Source organism: Oncorhynchus masou, chromosome 13 (assembly GCF_036934945.1).
Source record: "Oncorhynchus masou masou isolate Uvic2021 chromosome 13, UVic_Omas_1.1, whole genome shotgun sequence".
NCBI classification, from domain to species: domain Eukaryota; kingdom Metazoa; phylum Chordata; class Actinopteri; order Salmoniformes; family Salmonidae; genus Oncorhynchus; species Oncorhynchus masou.
This window is the reverse complement of record NC_088224.1, coordinates 49,656,423-49,681,038: the sequence shown is the minus strand read 5'-3', so window position 1 is coordinate 49,681,038 and position 24,616 is coordinate 49,656,423. Positions and strand designations below refer to the sequence as shown.

Genomic DNA, 24,616 nt, shown 5'->3' with positions numbered 1-24,616 from the left:
ACGTCTCGTTAGCCATAAGGCATACGCCCCCACCAGTCTTCTTACCAGAAAGGTGTTTGTTTCTGTCGGCGCGATGTGTGGAGAAACCCGCTGGCTGCACCGCATCCGAAAGCGTCTCTCCAGTGAGCCATGTTTCCGTGAAGCAAAGAACGTTACAGTCTCTGATGTCCCTCTGGAATGCTACCCTTGCTCGGATTTCATCAACCTTGTTGTCAAGAGACTGGACATTGGCGAGAAGAATGCTAGGAAGTGGGGCACGATGTGCCCGTCTCCGTAGTCTGACCAGAAGACCGCCTCGTTTCCCTCTTTTACGAAGTCGTTTTTTTCGGTCGCCGGCTGGGATCCATTCCGTTGTCCTGGTTGAAAGGCAGAACACAGGATCCGCTTCGCGAAAATCATATTCTTGGTCGTACTGATGGTGAGTTGACGCTGATCTTATATTCAGTAGTTCTTCTCGACTGTATGTAATGAAACCTAAGATGACCTGGGGTACTAATGTAAGAAATAACACGTAAAAAAAACAAAAAACTGCATAGTTTCCTAGGAACGCGAAGAATGCATCTTCTTTACCCTGTTCACTACTGATCGTTCATCCACACTGTGTGTCTCATCAATGCAGGTCATTTATGACAAATGTATAAAGTATGTTTTATAAACTCATGAACACCAGCCAGTTTATCAGCCCGGTTTTGTTAGTTTAGGTGTATTATTCCTTTTCGCCACCAGAGGGACATTGAGTCATTTTCCATGTTAATTTGATATATTTTGATACTTAAATGGATCACAGTTTATTCTGATGTCGTGAATATGAGACACATGGAAACAATTGATTAATTTATGATAGTAAATTATGAATTAGTAGGAATTTTTAAATCCACTATACGATCACAATGACTTTGATAGACATTTCAATAGTTTTTTTGTTAGTATATTATAGGGCAGATTTATGTAGAATTGCCGTGGGAGTGCTATTTATATCCCATCACTACTGATCATTCAGCCATACTGTGTGTGTCCCATCATTGCAGCTTTGGAAATAAATTAACTATCCATCCATTGCTCCTTCCTGTGTTGACTCGCTGACTTGAGGGAAGGGACTAAGTACTTGCTCGATATCTAGGAAGATCATGCAAGATTGATATCTCGCTCAAGCTTCACCTCATGCTTTTCATGAACTGTGTGATTGTGTTATCTAGTGGGAACCCGTTAGCATGGTAGGCTCTGGTGCCTTCTTGCTGTGGGCTCAAATCAAAAGAGAAAATCAACCTGCTTGCTCCTTTTTGTTGCGCAAACTTTTCGATATGTTACATTTGATACCGGAGCGACGAGACATGAGTCCAAATCACGAAACAATCATTCAAACGCAGTGTGCTGATGCCTGTATCACTTTATCAGCAGCACGTCATCAATGATGTCTGGGGCTTCATTTCGTCGAACAACCACCTGATTGGTTTGGTATTGGGCTTGTTCGACACTGCAGGCGACTGCCAACTGACTGATCGACAAATCACTATACATCATAAATAACTACTCATTATTATTTATAAATCAGTCAGCCAGTCAATTTACCCACAATGCAGCATGGACTTGATGCAATCGATCAAGGCCAGTGGTTTAGTAGAAGACATGAAGGCTACGCTGCTACGGTGTGGGACGTCATCTATAATAATTTGGCTGTTCTAAATTCTGTGTCGCTCAAAGCCTTGAGTAATGAATTTATTTTTGACACAATTGGATGGAAAGAGCCAATGCTTCAGGAAGCGTTGTTTCCCCATCACTACTTTTCAGCATGTCCTCTGTGAAGTAGACTATGGGTGTTTTGTAACTTTTACAACCTTGACTGACACCTGCAATCTTTATATTTTGGATTTTGGGGATTTTCCCAGACATCATTCTGTTTGCCTCTTTTGATCTGCAGTTATGTTTTAGTTGGGTTTTGTTCGTTGGGTTCTGGTCTCCGGTAGTTGGGCTCCAGCTCGCTGACCATAGCTAGTTGACTAAATAGCTAACGTTAGCTGGCTGGCTAAGATAACTGCATATAGCTAACTTTCTTTGATATTTGGTCAGATGCGTTATGTATTTCCAAAACGTTGGTTTACTTTAATAACTCAAATCATGATTAATATGAAGTTATACATTTGAAGTTATTTCTGTTGTAGTTTACATCATGGGGAATAGGCTGGTCCTCCATATTACTTCACACCTGACCTTGGCATTCTTTTGAATTCTGATTGGTTTGCATTGGGACTTCAAACATATATTTCATTTGATATTTTATAAACATACACATACAAATTACAACCTCATCTCCATTAACTACATCACACCTTCCAAGACCCACTAGAACACACCCCCATCGCCATTAACTACATCACACCGACCCAGACCCACAAGAACACCTCTCCATCTCCATTAACTACATCACACCTGCCCAGACCCACTAGAACACACCTCCATCTCCATTAACTACATCACACCTTCCCAGACCCACTAGAACACACCCCCATCGCCATTAACTACATCACACCTACCCAGACCCACAAGAACACACCTCCATCTCCATTAACTACATCACACCTGCCCAGACCCACTAGAACACATCTCCATTAACTACATCACACCTGCCCAGACCCACTAGAACACACCTCCATCTCCATTTGACTACATCACACCTGCCCAGACCCACTAGAACACACCTCCATCTCCATTAACTACATCACACCTGCCCAGACCCACTAGAACACACCTCCATCTCCATTAACTACATCACACCTGCCCAGACCCTCTAGAACACACCTCCATCTCCATTAACTACATCACACCTACCCAGACCCACTAGAACACACCTCCATCTCCATGAACTACATCACACCTGCCCAGACCCACTAGAACACACCTCCATCTCCATTAACTACATCACACCTGCCCAGACCCACTAGAACACACCCCCATCGCCATTAACTACATCACACCTACCCAGACCCACTAGAACACACCTCCATCTCCATTAACTACATCACACCTGCCCAGACCAACTAGAACACACCTCCATCTCCATTAACTACATCACACCTGCCCAGACCCACTAGAACACACCTCCATCTCCATTAACTACATCACACCTACCCAGACCCACTGGAACACACCTCCATCTCCATGAACTACATCACACCTGCCCAGACCCATTAGAACACACCTCCATCTCCATGAACTACATCACACCTACCCAGACCCACTGGAACACACCTCCATCTCCATGAACTACATCACACCTGCCCAGACCCACTAGAACACACCTCCATCTCCATTAACTACATCACACCTGCCCAGACCCACTAGAACACACCTCCATCTCCATTTGACTACATCACACCTGCCCAGACCCACTAGATCACACCCCCATCTCCATTAACTACATCACACCTACCCAGACCCACTAGAACACACCCCCATCGCCATTAACTACATCACACCTACCCAGACCCACTGGAACACACCTCCATCTCCATTAACTACATCACACCTGCCCAGACCCACTAGAACACACCTCCATCTCCATTAACTACATCACACCTGCACAGACCCACTAGAACACACCTCCATCTCCAGTAACTACATCACACCTGCCCAGACCTGCATCAGCACCATTGTATTTCTCTACGTAGATAATAAAGCATTTGACCTTTCTATTGAATTAACAACAGAGGATTGGTTGATTTCCAGGTTTTAATTAAGTATAATATATAAGATGATTGATGAGAAAAGTATCGTCCAGCTCTGGGGAATCTCACTGCACCCTCATATGCCATGTTTTGAATTATACAGACAGACAGATTAAAAGTAATGTTACATTGTATAATTGTACTTCTGACAGCCAACTTTCTAACGCCGCCCATAACTTTATGACATCATAACATTCCCAGAAGGATTATTGAGTCATTGTTAGTTTTACACTTAAGACATGACTCTGTGGTTGTGCTGTAAAATACGTGAATTTTGTCTCTTGTATAATAAGGGACTATCATTTGTCCCAACATCACAGGCCACAGACTTTGATAAAGACTTCCAAAAGTTTTTCCGCAGTTTTGGATCGACTGAGTAAAAAAAAAAGAAGGGGTTTCTCCCTGTGCACCTGCCAATGTAAATCCATTGCTAATGCTCTCCCATTGATAACCTGAATGACAATTAACTTGTTGGCGGTGGTGGTGATGACGGCCAATTGGATGACGTCGTCCATCGGGATTCCCCCCGAAAAGAAGACGCTCTGGATTGATCACTGGAGTCAGATGTGAAGGAGGAGGTTGATCATCTGGAGTCAGATGTGAAGGAGGAGGTGATCATCAGGTGTCAGATGTGAAGGAGGAGGTTGATCATCATGAGTCAGATGTGAAGGAGGAGGTTGATCATCAGTGAACCTCTAGGATTGTGGCTGGGCTGGCGTTTCCATTTCATGAAGTGATGTCACAAAGTACTGCCTCTATATATACAGGGCAGTCGGAAAGTATTCAGACATATTCGTCGGCAGACCTACTGGCTCTATAAGTCTTTGCTAGGTAAAGCTCCGTCTTATCTCAGGTCACTGGTCACAATAACAACACCCACCCGTAGCACGGGCTCCAGCAGGTATATCTCACTTTTCATCCCCAAAGCCAACACCTCCTTTGGCCGCCTTTCCTTCCAGTTCTCTGCTGCCAGATATAGGCTAACTGTACTACTCACCCATATTTAAAGTGACAGTGGTGATGTTCAGTGACATGGTGGAATCTGTGACGCTGCTGAAAGAGGACGACTGGACAGGAGGAGAGGGAGGAGTAGAGGAATGACTGAAAGAGATAGAGGTGAGGACATGCACAAGGACCACTGAACACAAAGCAAACTGGCATCTGTGTGGTCTGTATGTGTGTGTGTCTTACCCTCTCCATCCGTGGCGCTTTGGGTTTATGCCGTCACCGCCAATATCGTCTCACGAGCCTCGACAACGTGCTCTGCTCCTTGGAACCACTGAACCTGTGGGTGATGACATCACAAAGGTGACATGACACACAACACACACTCATCTGCCAGTGGTTAAATGGCCATATGTGACTCTATACATTTGAGCCAAACATAAATGTGGCCATTGAGCTGAGAGAAAAGCAACAGTATTTAGTGTGAATTTTCTAGAGCATATGATTTGTGGGAGCTTTAATAAGAATTGGTAGCAATCACGTAGAGTGTATGCATCAAGTGGATGCGCAAGGTGGTCCATTTTTTCAGGTGAGAGGACACATTTTTTTGTGTCTTGGGTACATGTATGTGAGTGTGAGTATGAATGAATGAGTAGTCAATCACCTCCCTTCCACTTCCTCTTGGCTCTAACCCTTCAGGGTCTATTGCAACCAACATTGGCAGCAATGAACAACCTCGAGGTGATCTCTACGTGTTAAAGGGATGTTCCACTCCAAATACAACCCAACATGATTTTTTTCATTTATCGTGGATGTAGTTGATTTGCCAAGTTTGGGGAAATTTAGTCCCCTTACTGAGATAATTAAAAGCCACATTTTATCGATTCATCAGTGTTTGTGTGTGGTGCTTACCGACTGGATGCATCACCGTCTTCAGAGTCGAAGAAGCTTGTCGTCTCCAGCTCAGAACTCATCAGCGTTGACGAGCTCTCGTAGCTCGCCAGCTCCGGTCGCCACGGCTCCCGCTCTGGACACATGTGACCACTCAACCTACCACCCGAGGAGGACGCCAGACAAGCAGAAGAGAGGAGAGGTCAACCGGGTAGTATTCAGTAGGCACCAAATGGAAGAAAACGGACTGAAATAGGAAGGGAGTACCTGGACCTGTCCAATTAGAAAGACAAATTATTTTTCAAAACACCAGTTTTTTGTAAGCAAAATGTTTTGCTATGGTGTGTCCTAATAACAATATCAATACTAATCAATGAATATAATCAATGGTGTCATACAGTACATAATTACCTTTTCACACAATGTGCCAACCTGAACCAAACTGTGCTGGGTCCGATATTTTCTTCCCAGCACGGTTCAACTATAGTGGTTGTGTAACCAGGCCACCTCAGTATGGCTCTGCTCAAGGTTCAGAATCTCTTCTCTTTGATTTCTCACAACCTTCGCCTACTTCATAGTGTCAGAGTGACGTCTTCAGAGCATTGGAATAGAAGACCTCGCCCCCCTTTGACATTGTGATAAGGAGGCAAGGAGAGAGGATCCAAGGAATCAAGGAAAAGCCTTTGAGGTTCACCCATTGACTCTTTGGGGACAGGTGCCCTAAAAATAGTGGACTGGAACTTCAACATCAAAATAACACGTATGGCCACCCATTATTCAAATCCTGCCCTTAGGCACAGATCTAGGATGAGCTTACTCTCCCAACATCCTTTAAAACTTCTTCAGGATTGGTGGGTCGCCTGCGGGACGGTTGAGCTAATGTAAGGTAATGCGATTAGCATGCGGGTATAAGTAACAAGAACATTTCCCAGAGCAGACATATCTGATATTGGCAGAAAGCTTAAATTCTTATTAATCTAACTGCACTGTCCAATTTCCAGTAGCTATTACAGTGAAATAATACCATGATATTGTTCGAGAAGAGTGCACAGTTTTGAACATGAAGTTACTAATAAACAAATTAGGCACATTTGGGCAGTCTTCATACAACGTTTTGAACAGAAATGCAATGATTCATTGGATCAGATTAAAACTTTGCACATACACTGCTTCGATCTAGTGGCCAATATCTAAATTGCAACTGCGCTGGAATAATACATGATGGCCTTTCTCTTGCATTTCAAAGATGGTACCAAAAAAATACAAAAAACGTTGTTTTTTTTCTTTGTATTATCTTTTATCAGATCTAATGTGTTATATTCTCCTACATTCCTTTCACAATTACATGATACCAAGAAAATGCATATTCTTGCTTCAGAGAATGAGCTACAGGCAGTTAGTTTTGGGTATGTCATTTTAGACAAAAATTGAAAAAAAGTTGATCGTTAAGGGGAATGCAAGAAATTTACTAGATCAGCATCCATGAGCAACCTCCTCCTATTCCTCCAATAATAAATGGCAGTATCAAAAGTGCTCTGTGTCAACATATGCAGGGATACTGGATATGACATAAAATATAGTAGTGAGAAAGGAATTATATTTTTTGGTGGGCATAATAGTCCATGGGCCAGAGGCACACATTTGTCCACTTTGTGGCAGAAGGTAGCCCAGTGGTTAGAGCATTGGACTAGTAACCGAAAAGTTGCAAGATCGAATCCCCGAGCTGACAAGGTAAATCTCTGTCATTCCACACCTGAACAAGGCAGTTAACCCACTAGGGTCATTGAAAATGAAAATGTGTTATTAACTGACTTTCCTAGTTAAATAAAGGTAAAATTTTAAAAAGTATAATGTTGATTTTTATTAAGGTCCATTTCTGTGAATTATATTTTGGTATGATTACCACTTATCGAAGGTAGTTAAAATGTGGTTATCACTGTATTATATATTATGACGCCTATACAATTAGTTGGGCCAACAGGATTGAGATGACATCTTCTCATACTAAGGTAATTTATATACAGTATTGTTAACTTCATAATACAACACCAATTAAGGTATGAATCAAATTAATTCGTAATGATATCTATGGGCTCACCTTGAGGGGTTCAAAGGTAATACATTTATGCATTTTGGGGTACATCGAGACAGAATGGGCAGTATTGGGATGGACTCTATTATCACATGGTACCCTACATGATAACTACACCAAATTTCACACAGAACAAGGGACCCACTGGGAAAGTTTTCTTTTTGCCATACAGTGATCATAGATTTTGCCTATAACCAGTCCCCGCAGCCTATTTTCAGGATGGCCGCCATTAACTTATTAAATGGGGATAAACTGCATTGATTTTGCATGACCATAACTGAATAAATAATTGGTGTAATAAGACCAACAATTACTTAAAATGTGTGTTACAATGATAACTAAATTGTGGCCCAAGTATGTCAGTTATATTTATTTAGCAATATATTACTAGTACAGGTAACCCATTTTCGCAAAATGCCTTCATAATGAGTGCAAACTTTACATAAAGCTGGGAAATGTCTAAACAATGATGCCTAGCTGTTGCTGGTTTATCCATAAGGTACACATTTTCCAATATGGCCATCAACAGGCTCTATTGGATTGGTCTGACATTGCCTGAACTCTCAATAATATTTGTATTTATGATGTATCCCCATTAGCTGCTGCCTTGGCAGCTACTCTTCCTGGGGTCCAGCAAAATTAAGGCAGTTATACAATTTTAAAACATTACAATTCATTCATAACACATTAGGTGTATGCCCTCAGGCCTCTACTCTTACTACAGCATATCAACAATACAAAATCCATGTGTACGTGTGTGTATGTTAACGTGTGTTTGTTTGTGTTGCTTCACAGTCCCTGCTGTTCCAAAAAGGTGTTTCTGTTTTGTATATCTAATTTTACTGCTTGCATGAGTTACTTGATGTGGAATAAAGTTCAATGTAGTCATGGCACTATGTAGTACTGTGCGCCTCCCATAGTCTGTTCTGACTGTGAAGAGACCTCTGGTGGCATGTCTTGTGTGTTATGTATGGGTGCCTGAGCTGTATGCCAGTAGTTCAGACAGACAGCTCAGTGCATTCAACATGTCGGCCTTTCAATTTATGTCGATATAGGACTCATTTTACTGTGGATATAGATACTTTTGTACCTATTTCCTCCAGCATCTTCACAAGGTCCTTTGCTGTTGTTCTGGGATTGATTTGCACTTTTCGCACCCAAGTACGTTCATCTCTAGGAGACAGAATGCGTCTCCTTCCTGAGTGGTATGACGGCTGAGTGGTCCCATGGTGTTTATACTTACATACTATTGTTAGTACAGATGAATGTGGTACCTTCAGGCATTTGAAAATTGCTCCTAAGGATGATCCAGACTTGGCTGATTTCTTTAGATTTTCCCATGATGTCAAGCAAAGAGGCACTGAGTTTGAAGGTAGGCCTTGAAATACATCCACAGGTACACCTCCAATTGACTAAAATGATGTCAATTAGTCTATCAGAAGCTTCTAAAGCCATGACATCATTTTCTGGTATTTTCCAAGCTGTTTAAAAGGCACAGTCAACTTAGTGTATGTAAACTTCTGACCCACTGGAATTGTGATACAGTGAATTATAAGTGAAATAATCTATCCGTAAACAATTGTTGGAAAAATTACTTGTGTCATGCACAAACTATAATTTGTTAACAAGAAATGTGTGGAGTGGTAGAAAAATAAGTTTTAATGACTCCAACCTAAGTGTATGTAAACTTACGACTTCAAATGTGTTTATTATGGCCATTTAAATGCTCGCTATTAAAATTAGATCCAACAAGAACATCAAGGGGTTAGAAATCCTGGGGATTAAAAAAAGTGTCCATGTATGCTGATGATTCTAGTTTTTTCTTCAGTCCGCAATCTGGATCCCTGCACAGTCTCATTGAAGATCTTGATCACTTTTCTAGCCTCTCTGGATTAAAACCTAATTATGACAAGTGTACCATGTTACGTATTGGATCGTAAAAAAAAATGTTTACACTACCTTGTAGTTTACCTATAAAATGGGTGGATGGTGAAGTAGAAATACACCGGTCAAAAGTTTTAGAACACCTACTCATTCAAGGATTTTTCTTTTCAAGGGTTTTTCTTTCTTTACAAAAATAATAGTTAAGACATCAAAACTGTGAAATAACACATATAGAATAATGTAGTAATCAAAAGAAGTGATAACAAATCAAAATATATTTTATATTTGAGATTCTTCAAATAGCCACCCTTCCCCTTGATGACAGCTTTGCACACTCTTGACATTCTCTCAATCATCAAAGATCTAATTCTAATAGTTAGCATTTCAAATGGCCATAGTAAATAGATAGAGATATACCATAGTAAATAGATAGAGACAACGGATAGCCTTGTTTCACTCCTCTTAGAAAGTATTGAGCTTTTAAGTAACCATTATTTACTATTTTACATCTGTGGTTTCTGTACATAACTTTAACCCATTGTATAAGCATTTCACCAAAATTAAAATAAACCAGTCATTTATATATACATTCTAGTCATACGTCATCAAACACCTTTTCAAAATCTGCTAAGAAGACCAGGCCTGGTGTCTTCAATGTTTCATAATGTTCAATTGTTTCAAGTAATTGTCGTACATTATCTCCAATATATCGTCCATGTAAAAAACCTGTCTGATCAGGATGAACAATATCTGGTAAAACCTCGCCAGGATTTTCGCATCACAACATTGATGTGTTAGAGGCCTCCAGTTTTTTTTAAATGGACTGGATCTTTATATTTACCCCGTGGACCCTGTTTTAGTAGTAATGAAATCAGACCTTCTTGTTGCGTACCTGAATGTCTACCATTTGTATAAGAGTAATTGAAATATGCTAATAATGGATCTTTGAGTACATAAAAAAAGTCTGATATACCTCTACTGGTATACCGTCAAGCCCGTGTGTTTTTCCAGGCAGAATAGATTTTATTGCCTCAAAGTTCCTCTTCTGTAAGTTGGCCTTCACACAGGTCTTTCTGTAAATGTGTCATTATTATTAGGAAAGAAATCCACACAGTTAACATCATTCAGTTGAAATGGAGACTGAAAAGAAAACATACGCTTAAAATATTTTGCTTCCTCTTTCAAAATATAATTTGGTGAATCATGGATAACTCTATTTGTAACGAGTTTCTGTAAATTATTTTTGGTAGAATTTCGATGTTGAAGAATCAAGAAACGTTTTGTGCATTTTTCACCATTTTACATCCAATTCGCTTTATTTTTGTAATACATTACACTTGATCATTCTTGAATAAGTACCTCCAATTGTTTTAGTTTTCCTCTAACCTATTTTGTGTCTCAGTTTCCATTACATCTACCTGTGCTGTTTCTTCCTCTTTCCTCTATTAGTCTAACCTCTTTTGACCTAAACTGATTTTGTTTTAATGATGAGTATTGCATTGAATGGCCTCTAAAAGTACATTTGAAAGTGTCCCATACAATAAGGGGATCTGCTGTACCTATGTTGTACAAAAAAAAGTCAATTATAAATGATTTTGTCTTAGTTAAGAACAAATTGTCATCCAATAGGCTTTTAAATTTCCAATATCCCCATCCACGTGGGAATTCTGAAGCATTATATGGAGGCCAATTAGATTGTGGTCAGATCGCATTCGGTTTCCTACTAATACTTTGACTTGATGCCAGCAAGAACAAGACCAGGAAGTATTCAAGACGGCTAGCTTGATTAAGCCTTCTCCATGTATATCTCACTAGGGCAGGGTTTTTCAACCTAAATATATCCACTAGTTCTAATGTATCCATGATCTTTATGATCCCCTTCAGTGCTTGAGGGTGATAGTGTGTAGAGTGATTTCCTTTACGATCCATTGAGGTGCTTAAAAACCCATTATCATCTCCCACCATAATAATAGATTCATGCATTGCTTGTGAGCTCAATAGATTATTATATATATTTTAGAAGTGTGGATCATCATTATTTGACCCATATAGATGAATTAGCCAGATCTGTTTTGGTCCAATAGCATATTTAAAATAATCCATCTTCCTTTTGAATCTGTTTCCACAGTTTGCACAATCGGATCAAAATTTGTATTAATTAGTATAATCACCCCTTTTGAGTTTCTTTGCACATGACAAAAATATATTTCTCCCTCCGAGTCCTTTTTCCACCCAACCTCATCTATATTTGTAGAATGAGTTTCCTGTAAACAATAGACATTATATTCTTTCTCTTTTAGCCAGGTAAAAATGTATATCTTCTTTTTTTATGATCTGCTAAGCCATTACAATTATAACTTGCTATACTTTATTTCCCCACTTACCATAACACTAGCCAAGTGTCAATTATACTTACCACAACCAATGTTTGTAAACTTACCATTAAAAAGCACCATGATGATTAAGTGTCCATATAGCTGTACCATAATCATTTGCACTGTTAAAGATACTGTAGCTGCAACTGTGTAAACCTCCAATTGTCCTAATATTCCACCCACTAAAACATCCCCCATATCTAGGTCTATTGTCACTAAGACCATCAGACCATCTCCCTGACTATTGACGCACATTTGCGTCCTAAGGCAAACCCTTGGCCGACAATTGGCGTTGGCCAGAGGGAAATATGAGCAGTCCCATGATAACATAAATATCTGAGGCTGCTTAAGACAACTAACCAAAAAACATGGAAAACATTCAGAAAAAAATTAATGGTTCCACTGATTGATCCTATTAATATAAATAACAACAGTAGAATATTATAAATGCATGCGCATATTTATAAAGTCCTAGCAAGGCTATAAGCATGTCAGCCCAGCCTGCTCAGTTCATTGGATCTGATTGGCTGTAAGCATGTCAGCCCTGCCTGCACACTTCATTGGATTCAATTGTTTTAACATTTTTGGATAAAATGAAGAAAAAACAACCTAAATATATCGCAAGACCAGTCCTTTTTTTTAAATGTCCATTACATGCAAGATATATGTCATGTAGTCCTCATTATATCCTGTTATAATTTTGACCAAAAAAAGGAAGAAGGAAAAAATATTCTAACGGCCGCTAATGACTGCAAGTAAAAATGTGTCTCAGGCATCACATTATATCCTATTGTATTCCTGTTGTATTGTGCCATGGCTGTGCCAGAGCCGACTGCAAGCAAAACAAGTTCAACTCACAATCGACTCCAACACAGTCATGGCACGACAACCAAGAACACCTGCAGTACTGACAATCCAGAGCGATTAAACCTGTAAAACCAACCCCCTGTAAAAACCAACCCTTCACCCATACACATTTAGTTTTTTTTATTCCAGGGTCGTTGCTCTATCAGCTCGGTTGTTTTACACCTAGGCCTATATCATTTGGATAAAGAATATAAAAGGTAGCATAACTAGCTTATGTAGAAATATATAATATACCTTTCTCTCGCTAAGAGAAGTTATTGTATCAGTTCTACCATTAACTAACACACTAGAGACAACAACCCTTTTGAGAATAACTAATCCATCCATTTGCCTGTGTGTATCGGAAGGATAATCATATACATTTTTTAAGACTGAGAATAATTTTTTTAATGTAAAAGGTAATAACACCAATTATTTTAGGATCATATAGGCCTATTCCAATAGAGAACCTATGCAGGTTTTTAATGATATAATCATTTAAACCTATAATACATCTATTCATATTTATTAAGTTTTATCTTTAAACAACGATTCACATCGGCGAACAAGGGCTGCACTATATTTACATTTACATTTAAGTCATTTAGCAGACGCTCTTATCCAGAGCGACTTACAAACAGCTTTTAGGTCGTAATATGTGTCGGCAGGGTAGCCTAGTGGTTAGAGCATTGGACTAGTAACCGGAAGGTTGCAAGTTCAAACCCCCGAGCTGACAAGGTACAATTCTGTCGTTCTGCCCCTGAACAGGCAGTTAACCCACTGTTCCTAGGCCGCCATTGAAAATAAGAATTTGTTCTTAACTGACTTGCCTAGTTAAATAAAGGTAAAAAATAAATAAAAATAAAAATATACCTGACCTCTACAATTAGGCCATATCATATTCAACAACAACAAAAAAAAACTTGGTATTTCTAATGTACATTCTTGTTACGGATACAAGTATCCTGTGGGTGTGTTTTTTTCTCCTTCTTCCCTCACAGGTGAAAATCATCACTCCCCAATCAGTCACCAATCCAATCATCAATCAGAAGACACACCTCCTCCTGTTTCCTACCCTATCACAGTTCCTTTCCCTTGGTTTAAAAACCCTGTCAGTTGTTTGCTCTAGAGCTCAATCTCTCTGTAAATGCCGTGTCTGTATGTTTCTCTGGTTCACTCTCGCTTTGTGTATTGACCTCTCTTTTGTTTGAGCACCTCCATAGCACTTTGTCCTCACCTACCTGTGAGTATTGTTTTTGGTTATGGTGTTTGTTTGTTTGCTGGTGGGAAAAGGGGAAACCAAGACAAGTCGCCCATGGGCATACATTACCCGTAGGTAGACTTTGTTAAATACACTAGATAGAACTGGGTGGACCACCCACTGTATTTTTGGTTAGTTAGTTGTTGTTAAAGTAGGCTAGTCTAGCTTAGGGGTGTTTTTGAATACTTATTGTTTCTTTCCTTGGGTCCAGCTCAGCCCCTTTTCCTGCTCCCCCATTACCGTGTGTTTATTAATAAACCTTGAGTTTGACGGTAGATTTCAGTTGTTGTGGTTATTTCGTTCACACTTTTTTACTTTGTCACCATTATAATTTTATGAGTTATGTTACGGGTCTCATTACCATCCCCCCTAGACTGTCGGGCCAAAAGGGATTCATAACAATTCTTCAAATCAAATGATAAAAAAATCAAAGTAAAAAGGTCAGCCTAACCCATCTTCGCCTTCCCCTAAATCAAAACCTGATATTACGTCCATAGTTCCATATTGCCTGAATAGGAAAAGGCTAAATTCATCATACCCATTCTACATTACCATAAACCAAAACTTATTTTAAGTCCACGGTTCCATACTGCATGAATGTACAAACATTTATATTGAAATAATATTAACCTAGTTCATGCAAAAAAATATTGGGGTAAAAAAAAATGTATTTGTACTGTGTAATGCGGTGCAAATATGTATCGGGGGACTACTTCAACAGGAGGTAGCTATCAACCACGTTGTAATCTTCGAGTCCTTGAACATTTGGTTGTTTACATGTAATTTATGGAGCACGAGACGAACTAAGGCCTCAACCTCACCCAGTAGGCCAGGCAATAGATAGAGTTGTTTTAATTGCTCTCTCATGCTGGTAAGCAATGCTCCATCTTCTGGAGACACGGTTATAAAAACAGGCCCCCTCCAATGTTAAGTTGGACATTTTAGACCACTGCTTCCTCCGGTTTTGCTCGCAGAACTCGAGGAAAGGTCACACTGCCACCTGATCAACCTATGACGTCTTAGCAAACCAACTGACTAGCCAGTCTATGATATGTTATAACCACTGTTTGCCTGGATTTAATTCGTTATTGTTTTTCTAGAGCTCCGACCTGAAGAACACTGACGTCATGATTCGACCTTGTTTTTTTTCAAGTTGCAAGTTGTCTTGATCTCACTAAAGTCATGCTGGATTGACAGCATTTTCTGACCCATGGTGTTGCATGTTTCTCTAGAGAATGCCAGACTTTGATGACAAAATTTGCCCACAAGGACCGCTGCCCCAACTTCCTGTTCAAGTGAGCACAGTACAACAAGTCCAAAATGTATTGTATGCTGCTGCATAAATTATGTAATATCCCAGGGAGAGATGTATACTGTAGCTAAGAAAGTAATTCTAAGAGTATGTTGTTTGGTAGCCCATGTGCCTCACCTTAATAATTTGGTCTATTTACCCCTCTTAATTTAGCCTACTGTTCTGACTTGGTGGTATATATGTAGCCTATAGCCTGTTTTAGAGAAATGTAATCATCAAATATTGTAAGAGCTTTCATTGTCTGCTTATATGCACCCTTTATTTAAGTGCAACTTTACTAACAACGGTTTTAGGAAACAGCTCGAAGATTTAACGATGCTCTTACGAAGGTTCTAACAATGAATTTAAGGCTAAGATGCTTTTGGGAAACTGGGCCCAAGTGCCATACAGGTGCCAACACGAGGCCTATAGGATAAAACCCATCAGTGCGCCCTCTTGTGGACTAACAGGCCTAAATAACCTGAGTCGACACCTTTTCCTTTTCACTCACAATATCAACGCAGTTGGTTTTAAAATCCACCAGTCTAGAGGTAAACATCAATGTTGAGTCTCAAGGCTTTTTTATTACTTGTAAAACATTGGAGACAAACCTGCTAGTCTATCCCCTCTGTTGTACAGTAACAATACTGTACATTAAGTAAGGCATCGGAGGATAGCTGAAGACTGTCACTGTTTAACAATGTAATCTCATGTTATCATCAAAACAAACATTCTGCCCCTCACATTTCTATGCTGAGAGGTACAGCCCGTTCACAATTCATAAATAATAATGTTGGGAGGAAACATTAAAACAAAACTTGTACAAAATCATGGTTAACATTTCAGCCCAGCTATTCATTAATAACGTCACTGACATACACACCCCACCCCTCTCTTTAGTCAATCACAGAATCAAAATGATCTGTAGCTTTGGAAATGGCAGTCAAGCCTGAACGAGAGAAGTCCAGACACTGTTGACAAGGGTCGCATTCAGGAGAGTGCCACGTTCTATATAGCTGACAACGATTCCCTATTCTTCAGGACAAAGAAACATGTCTGTTCAATAAATTCCTATCTGAAGGTCCTGTAAAGTTGCACGCCACCTGGATAGGTGGATGCACGTTACAGGACTGAACGTGACCCAGATGAATAGCAGAGCTCCAGTTTGAAGGCACGTGTGGCCTTACCCTCTCCCTTCTCACGACAGCCCTATGGGAGAGGGTTTTGCACTGTGAGGGCTGCGTCTCAATAGTGTAAAGTAGTAGGCCTACCAACCTTCCCTACTTAAGGGAGTTGATTAGTAAAAGCAAAGTTGTCAAAGAAGCACACTCCATTTAGCCGACTGGACTTTCATTTCAGTGAATTTTCAATTCTTTCAGATAAGTGCAGATGAGGGCAAGGAGACGAGGAAGGCTGTTTAGACTACTGAGACACAGCCCACGTGTAAAGGGAAGAGAACGAGCAGGGGGAATTCCACATCTATTGCTGGATAAGCCTTCCTGTTGGATATTCCAAATGTGGAAATAATCAATTGTAATTATTAAAGGCAGGGTTAAAGTGTGTAGTGTTTAACGTAGCAAACAGAGGCTTGCGTCCCAAATGCTATGGGCCCTGGGTTCCATAGTGTACTGCTTTTGACCATAGCCCCATCTATGGTAGCAGTTCTCAAGCCTCTCCGCAGGGACCCCCAGCCATTCTATGCATTTGATCTATTCCACACCTAGCTCACCTGACTCTTAGCTTGTCAATTAACCATCAAGCCCTTGACTATGTCAATCAGGTGAGCTAGTTCAGGGCCACAACTAATTGGTGAGATGTCTGGGGGTCCCAGAAGAGGTTTGAGAACCACTGCCCTATGCAGTCTGATCAAAAGGAGTGCAATATGTAGGGAATAGAGTGCCATTTGGGGACAGCAGGGCTCTCCTCTCTGACTACAGACTGGGCAGAGGGACATTTGGTGGCTCACTCTCCCTGTAAATTAGTCTAGGGCACAAGCTGCAGGCTCATGAAGCCATAATCCCAGCGCTAAGCAGGACACACATGTGTGCAGACAGTCAATAGATGGTTACCTCCATTCATGAAGTGCATGCGCGCACGCACACACACACACACACAACATTGTCCTTCCCAGAGAGGTTTCAAAAGGTTAGCTTACAAAAATCAGACTCAACATATAAATACGCATATATAGTGCATTCAGAAAGTATTCAGACCCCTTGATTTTTCCACATTTTGTTACGTTACAGACTTAAATCTAAAATGTACACACAATAATGATAAAGCGAAAACAGATTTTGGGGATTTTTTTGCAAAACACCCCCCAAAAAACAGAAATACATTATTCAGACCCTTTGCTACGAGACTCAAAATTGAGCTCAGGTGCATCTTGTTTACATTGATCATCCTTGAGATGTTTCTACAACTTGGAGTCCACCTGTTGTAAATTCATTTGATTGGAAAGGCACACCTGTCTATATAAGGTCCCACAGGTGACAGTGCATGTCAGAGCAAAAACCAAGCCATGAAGTTGAAGGAATTGTCCGTAGAGCTCAGAGACAGGATTATGTCCATGCACAGATCTGGGGATGGGTTCCAACAAATGTCTGCAGCATTGAAAGGTCTCCAAGAACACAGTGGACTCCATCATTCTTAAATGGAAGAATTTGGGAACCACTAAGAGTCTTTCTAGAGCTGGCTGCCCGGCCAAACTGAGCAATCGGGAGAAAAGGGCCTTGGTCAGGGAGGTGACCAAGAACCCAATGGCTACTCTGATAGAGCTCCAGAGTTCCTCTGTGGAGATGGGAGAATCTTCCAGAAGGACAACCATATCTGCAGCACTCCACCAATCAGGCCTTTATGGTAGAGTGGCCAGACAAAAGCCACTCATTAAAAGGCACATGACAGCCAACTTGGATTCTTTGGTCTGATGAAACCAAAATGTAACTATTTGCCTGAATGCCAAGCGACACATCTGGAGGAAACCTGGCATCATCCCTACGCTGAAGCACGGTGGTGGCAGCATCATGCTGTGTGTGATGTTTTTCAGTGGCAGGGACTGGGAGACTAGTCAGGATCAAGGGAAAGATGAACGGAGCCAAGTATAAAGAGATTCTTAATGAAAACCTTCTCCAGAGAGCTCAGGACCTCAGACTGGGGCGACGGTTCACCTTCCAACAGGACAACGACACTAAGCACACAGCCAAAACAACACAGGAGTGGCTTTGGGACAAGTATCTGAATGTCCTTGAGTGGCCCATCCAGACCCCGGATCTAACATCTCTGGAGAGATCTGAAAATAACTGTTCAGCAACACTCCCCATCCAACATCACAGAGCAGGATCTCCAGAGAAGAACGGGAGAAACTAGCAAAAATACAGGCGTCAAGCTTGTAGCGCCATACCCAAGAAGACTCGATGCTGTAATCACTGCCAACGGTGCTTCAACGAAGTACTGAGTAAAAGGGTCTGAATGCTTATGTTTTTATATTTGTTTTTACATTTGCAAAAATGTCTAAACTGTTTTTGCTTTGTCATTAAAAAAAACTATTGAATGAATTTTGGAATAAGGCTGTAACGTAACAAAAGGTGGAAAAAGTCAAGGTGTCTGAATACTTTCCGAATGCACTGTACATACACAGTGTGTAAATGTGTGTGCATGTGTATGAACCCGGTGGTCCTTCATCACTCACTGTCAGTCTCAGTCAAGCACAGATGATGTCTGGCTGAAACTGCAGTCATTTCAAGTCTTACAGTTCTTCACCTTTTTCAACATGCCACCCCCCTCTCTCACAGTGTATGTATGTCTCTCTTCTCTTCTACCGGCCACTCAGGCGGACACGTTGACGTCACGTAGTGCGATAGTACCAGTTGTGGGGGGGTCGGCGGGCCCCAGTTGGTCCCTGGGGGTGGGACTGGGTGACGAGGGGGTGGGGTGTAGTAGGGAGGGGACAGAGCCTGTGGGAGTGGATAAGGCGCTGGTCTGGAACAGGATCTGCTGGAGTGTCCGTCGCAGGTTGGGGTGGAGGCGGGCCTGTGTCTGGTAGAACACCTCAGCTGCAAAGCACTTCATCACCCCGGAACAAAGGTCCTCGTACAACGGGACTGTGTACATCCTCGACGTCTGATGAGATAAAAAAAATACCAGATAAGGTTTAAATTGTATTGCTGTGCGTTACATTTAAAACAAAATGTAATTTGTCTTTGGCACTTACAGGTAGGTAAAAAGTGACAAAAGCTCTGCTGCCTAGAGGTCGACACGTAAGCTTGAAGACATATTTTTATAATATATTGGCAAGATATTATCAAATTATTCCCATGCACCTGCAAAAAGCTGACACAGATGTGCTTAAAGAAATAAATATTAGACATACAACATAAATAATAGCAATACACAGTGTCATTATACACATTCCAGCAAACTCATAGAAATCGTTAACAGCTGAGGGAAGACGCCATTTGGCCATGACACAAGAATCTGGCCTGCTCCACGAGACTCCGAACTTTTACAGTGTGTGAGACGCCCCTATTAATTTCATTAATTCCTGCCCTGCCTTTCTAAAGTCTTCGAAAGCCAAGTGAACAAACAGATCACTGACCATTTCGAATCCCACCATACATTCTCCACTATGCAACCTGGTTTCCGAGCTGGTCATGGGTGCACCTCAGTCACGCCATCGATAAAAGACAGTACTGTGCAGCCGTATTCATCGACCTGGCCAAGGCTTTCGACTCTGTCAATCACCACATTCTTATCGGCAGTCTCAACAGCCTTGGTGTCTCTAATGACTGCCTCGCCTGGTTCACCAACTACTTCTCAGACAGAGTTCAGGGTGTCAAATCAGAGGGCCTGTTGTCCGAACCCCCGGCAGTCTCTATGGGGGTGCCACAGGGTTCAAGTCTCGGGCCGACTCTTTTCTCAGTATACATCAATGATGTCGCTCTTGCTGCGGGTGATTCTTTGATCCACCTCTACGCAGACGACTCCATTCTGTATACCTCTAGCCCTTCTTTGGACACTGTTAACTAACCTCCAGATGAGCTTCAATTCCATACAACACTCCTTTAGTGGCCTCCAACTGCTCTTAAATGCTAGTCAAACTAAATGCATGCTCTTCAACCGTTTGCTGCCCGCACCCGCCCACCCAAAAAGCATCACTCTCTGGACGGTTCTGACTAAGAATATGTGGACAACTATAAATACCTCGGTGTCTGGTTAGACTGTAAACTCTCCTTCCAGACTCACATTAAGCATCTCCAATCCAAAGTTAAATCTAGAATCGGACTCCTATTTCAAAACAAAGCCTCCTTCACTCATGCTGCCAAATATACCCTCGTAAAACTGACTGAGATGCAGTCTATCACAGTGCCATCCATTTTGACACCAAAGTCCCATACACTACCCACTACTGTGACCTGTATGCTCCCGTTGGCTGATCCTCACCACATATTCGTCGCCAAACCCACTGGCTCCAGGTCATCTATAAGTCTTTGCTAGGTAAAGCTCCGCCTTATCTCAGCTCACTGGTCTCCAGAGCAACACCCATACATAGCACGCGCTCCAGCAGGTATATTTCACAGGTCATCCCTAAAGTCAACGCGGCCTTTCCTTCCAGTTGCCAGTGACTGGAACGAATTGCAAAAAAGTCACTGAAGTTGAAGACTTATACCTCCCTCACTAACTTTAAGCGTCAGCTGTCAGAGCAGCTTACCGATCACTGCAGCTGTACATAGTCCAACTGTAAATCGCCCAACTACCTACAGTTGAAGTCGGAGGTTTACATACACTTAGGTTGGAGTAATTAAAACTTGTTTTTCAACCACTCCACAAATTTCTTGTTAACAAACTATAGTTTTGGCAAGTCGGTTAGGACAGATTATTTCACTTAAAATTGAATGTATCACAATTCCAGTGGGTCAGAAGTTTACATACACTAAGGTGACTGTGCCTTTAAACAGCTTGGAAAATTCCAGACAATGATGTCATGGCTTTAGAAGCTTCTGAAACAACTGAAGGTGCCACATTCATCTGTACAAACAATACGCAAGTATAAACACCATGGGACCACTCAGCCGTCATACCACTCAGGAAGGAGACGCGTTCTGTCTCCTAGAGATGAACGTACTTTGGTGCGAAAAGTGCAAATCAATCCCAGAACAACAGCAAAGGACCTTGTGAAGATGCTGGAGGAAACAAGTACAAAAGTATCTATATCCACAGTAAAATGAGTCCTATAATCGACATAACCTGAAAGGCCACTCAGCCAGGAAGGAGCCACTACTCCAAAACCGCCATAAAAAAGCCAGACTATGGTTTGCAACTGCACATGGGGAAAAAGATTGTACTTTTTGGAGAAATGTCCTCTGGTCTGATGAAACAAATAGTGACTATCGTTATGTTTGGAGGAAAAAGGGGGAGGGCTTGCAAGCCGAAGAACATCACCCCAACCGTGAAGCACGGAGGTGGCAGTATCATGTTGTGGGGGTGCTTTTCTGCAGGAGGGACTGGTGCACTTCACAAAATAGATGGCATCATGAGGAGGAAAATTATGTGGATATATTGAAGCAACATCTCAAGACATCAGTTCAAGCTTGGTCACAAATGGTTCTTCCAAATGGACAATGACCTCGAGCATACTTCCAAAGTTGTGGCAAAATGGCTTAAGGACAACAAAGTCAAGGTATTGGAGTGGCCATCACAAAGCCCTGACCTTAATCCCGTAGAAAATGGGGGCAGAAAGAACTGTAAAAGGGTGTGTGAGCAAGGAGGCCTACAAACCTGACTCAGTTACACCAGCTCTGTCAGGAGAAATAGGACAAAATTCACCTAACTTATTGTGGGAAGCTTGTGGAAGGCTACCCTACGTTTGACCCAAGTTTAACAATTTAAAGGCAACGCTACCAAATACTAATTGAGTGGATGTAAACTTCTGACCCACTGGGAATGTGATGAAAGAAATAAAGGCTGAAATAAAGCATTCTCCTCTACTATTATTCTGACATTTCACATTCTTAAAATAAAGAGGTGATTCTAACTGACCTAAGACAGGGAATTTTCACTAGAATTAAATGTCAGGAATTGTGAAAAATTAATTGGTAATTTCACTGCTTTGACTTCCTAGAACTAGAGTGAATGGCCTGGGTTACTCAGCTTGCATTTTTTAAAGAAAAGGCTCAAATGAAAATGAAGGGCCTTCTATGTGTGTTGCTGTAATACATTTAAGTTACATTTTAATAAATAAATGCTACATTTAATCCAAAAAGGTATTTCTGAATGGAGACTGGTGGAATCTAAATCAATCTTCTAGAAAACATTAGTTTACATGTTCCCTCAATCCCCATCCCTCCCCTTTAATACTCTCATTACATTTATTTAAGTTGGGGCGGCAGGTAGCCTAGGGGTGAAGAGGGTTGGACAAGGACCAGTAACCGAAGGGTCGTTGGTTCAAATATCCGAGATGACTAGGTGAAAAATCTGTGTAGTCACTATTGTATTAACATGTTGTTACATAGTAAATCAGTAATTGCACAATAATAGAGTGAGTGGAAAAAATGCATCTAAGGCAGGACCAAACTCGGTCCTGGGGCCTCCCAGGGGTGCATGTTTTGGTTTTTGCCTTAGCACTACACAGCTGATTCAAATAATCAACATATCGTCAAGCTTTGATTATTTGAATCAGCTGTGCAAGTGCATAAACTATAACGTGCACCCCTAGGAGGCCCCAGGACCGAGCTTGGGCCTGTCTTACATGCATTTATTTACCCTGTTTTTTTTATTTAACTAGGCAAGTCAGTTAAGAACAAATTCTTATTTTACAGTGATGGCCTACCCCGGCCAAACCCTCCCCTAACCCAGACGACATTGGGCCAATTGTGCGCTGCCCTATGGGACTCCCGATCATGGCCGGTTGTGATAGCGCCCGGGATCGAACCAGGGTCTGTAGTGACATCTCTAGCACTGAGATGCAGTGCCTTAGACTGCTGCACCACTCGGGAGCCCTATTAGTTGACTGACAGAAACCTTATTTAATTAATTACAGATCTTGAATGGATTATGGTCATTGTAGTTAATTACCTTTACTGCGCTAAACTGTGGACACCCCTTCAAATGAGTGGATTTGGCTATTTCAGCCACACCCGTTGCTGATCGGCAGGGGCGCAACTGTCACTGGCACTGCTTAAACATTCTGAAATTGCATTTTTGTCCCCCCCAGTTTTATCATCGGAATGTGATACAAAACTAGGCAACGGTGTGCTTTAGGACCATGCGGATGGCTTCGATTGGTCGGGAAGGATGTTTGGAGTGTTGATCCGACTGGACACACCTACTTATTCAAGGGTTTTCCTTATTTTTACTATTTTCTACATTGTAGAATAATAGTGAAGACATCAAAACTAATGACATAACACATATGGAATCATATAGTAACCAAAAAAAGTGTTAAACAAATCTAAATATATTTAATATATGCTGAGCACTATTTTGGCTGCTTTTCCTTCACTCTGCAGTCCAACTCATCCCAAACCATCTCAATTGGGTTGAGGTTGGGGGATTGGAGGCCAGGTCATCTGATGCATCACTCGCCTTCTTGGTCAAATAGCTCTTACACAACCTGGAGGTGTGTTGAGTCATTCTCCTGTTGAAAAACAAATGATAGTGGCACTAAGCGCAAACCAGATGTGATGGCGTATTGCTGCAGAATGCTGTGGTAGTCAAGCTGGTTTAATGTACCTTGAATTCTAAATAAATCACTGACAGTGTCACCAGCAAAGCACCCCACACAATCACACCTCCATGCTTCACGGTAGGAACCACACGTGGAGATCATCCATTCACCTACTCTGGGTCTCACAAAGACGCGGCAGTTGAAACAAAAAAAAAAATCAAATTTGGACTCATCAGACTAAAGGACATATTTCCACCGGTCTAATGTCCATTACTCATGTTTCTTAGCCCAAGCAAGTCTCTTCTTATTATTGGTGTCCTTTTGAAGTGGTTTATTTGCAGCAATTCAACCATGAAGGCCTAATTCATGTAGTCTCCTCTGAACAGTTGATATTGACATGTGTCTGTTACTTGAGCATTTATTTGGGCTGCAATCAACTCTAATGAACTTATCGTCTGCAGCAGAGGTAACTCTGGGTCTTCCTTTCCAGAGGCGGTCCTCATGAGAGCCAGTTTTTTCATAGCGCTTGATGGTTTTTGCAACTGTACTTGAAGAAACTTTCAAAGTTCTTGAAATTTTCTGCATCGACTGACCTTCATGTCTTATAGTAATGATGGTTTCTCTTTGCTTATTTGAGCTGTTCTTGC

At 41.3% G+C, this 24,616-nt stretch overlaps 1 protein-coding gene across 3 annotated transcripts in view; it reads right to left on the bottom strand.

Annotated features, from left to right (window-relative positions):
* Nucleotides 1–15,871: 15,871 nt before the first annotated feature.
* rnpepl1 (arginyl aminopeptidase like 1) overlaps nucleotides 15,872–24,616 on the bottom strand; it is a 59,563-nt gene continuing 50,818 nt past the window's right edge. The window contains exon 11 of one of the 3 annotated variants that reach the window (XM_064984154.1): nucleotides 15,872–19,426. In XM_064984154.1, the coding sequence (XP_064840226.1) occupies nucleotides 19,133–19,426 (294 nt within the window). In that variant the 3' untranslated portion in view covers nucleotides 15,872–19,132. The remainder of the gene's footprint in view (nucleotides 19,427–24,616) is intronic. The other 2 variants (XM_064984155.1, XR_010457454.1) reach the window with 2 other exon arrangements.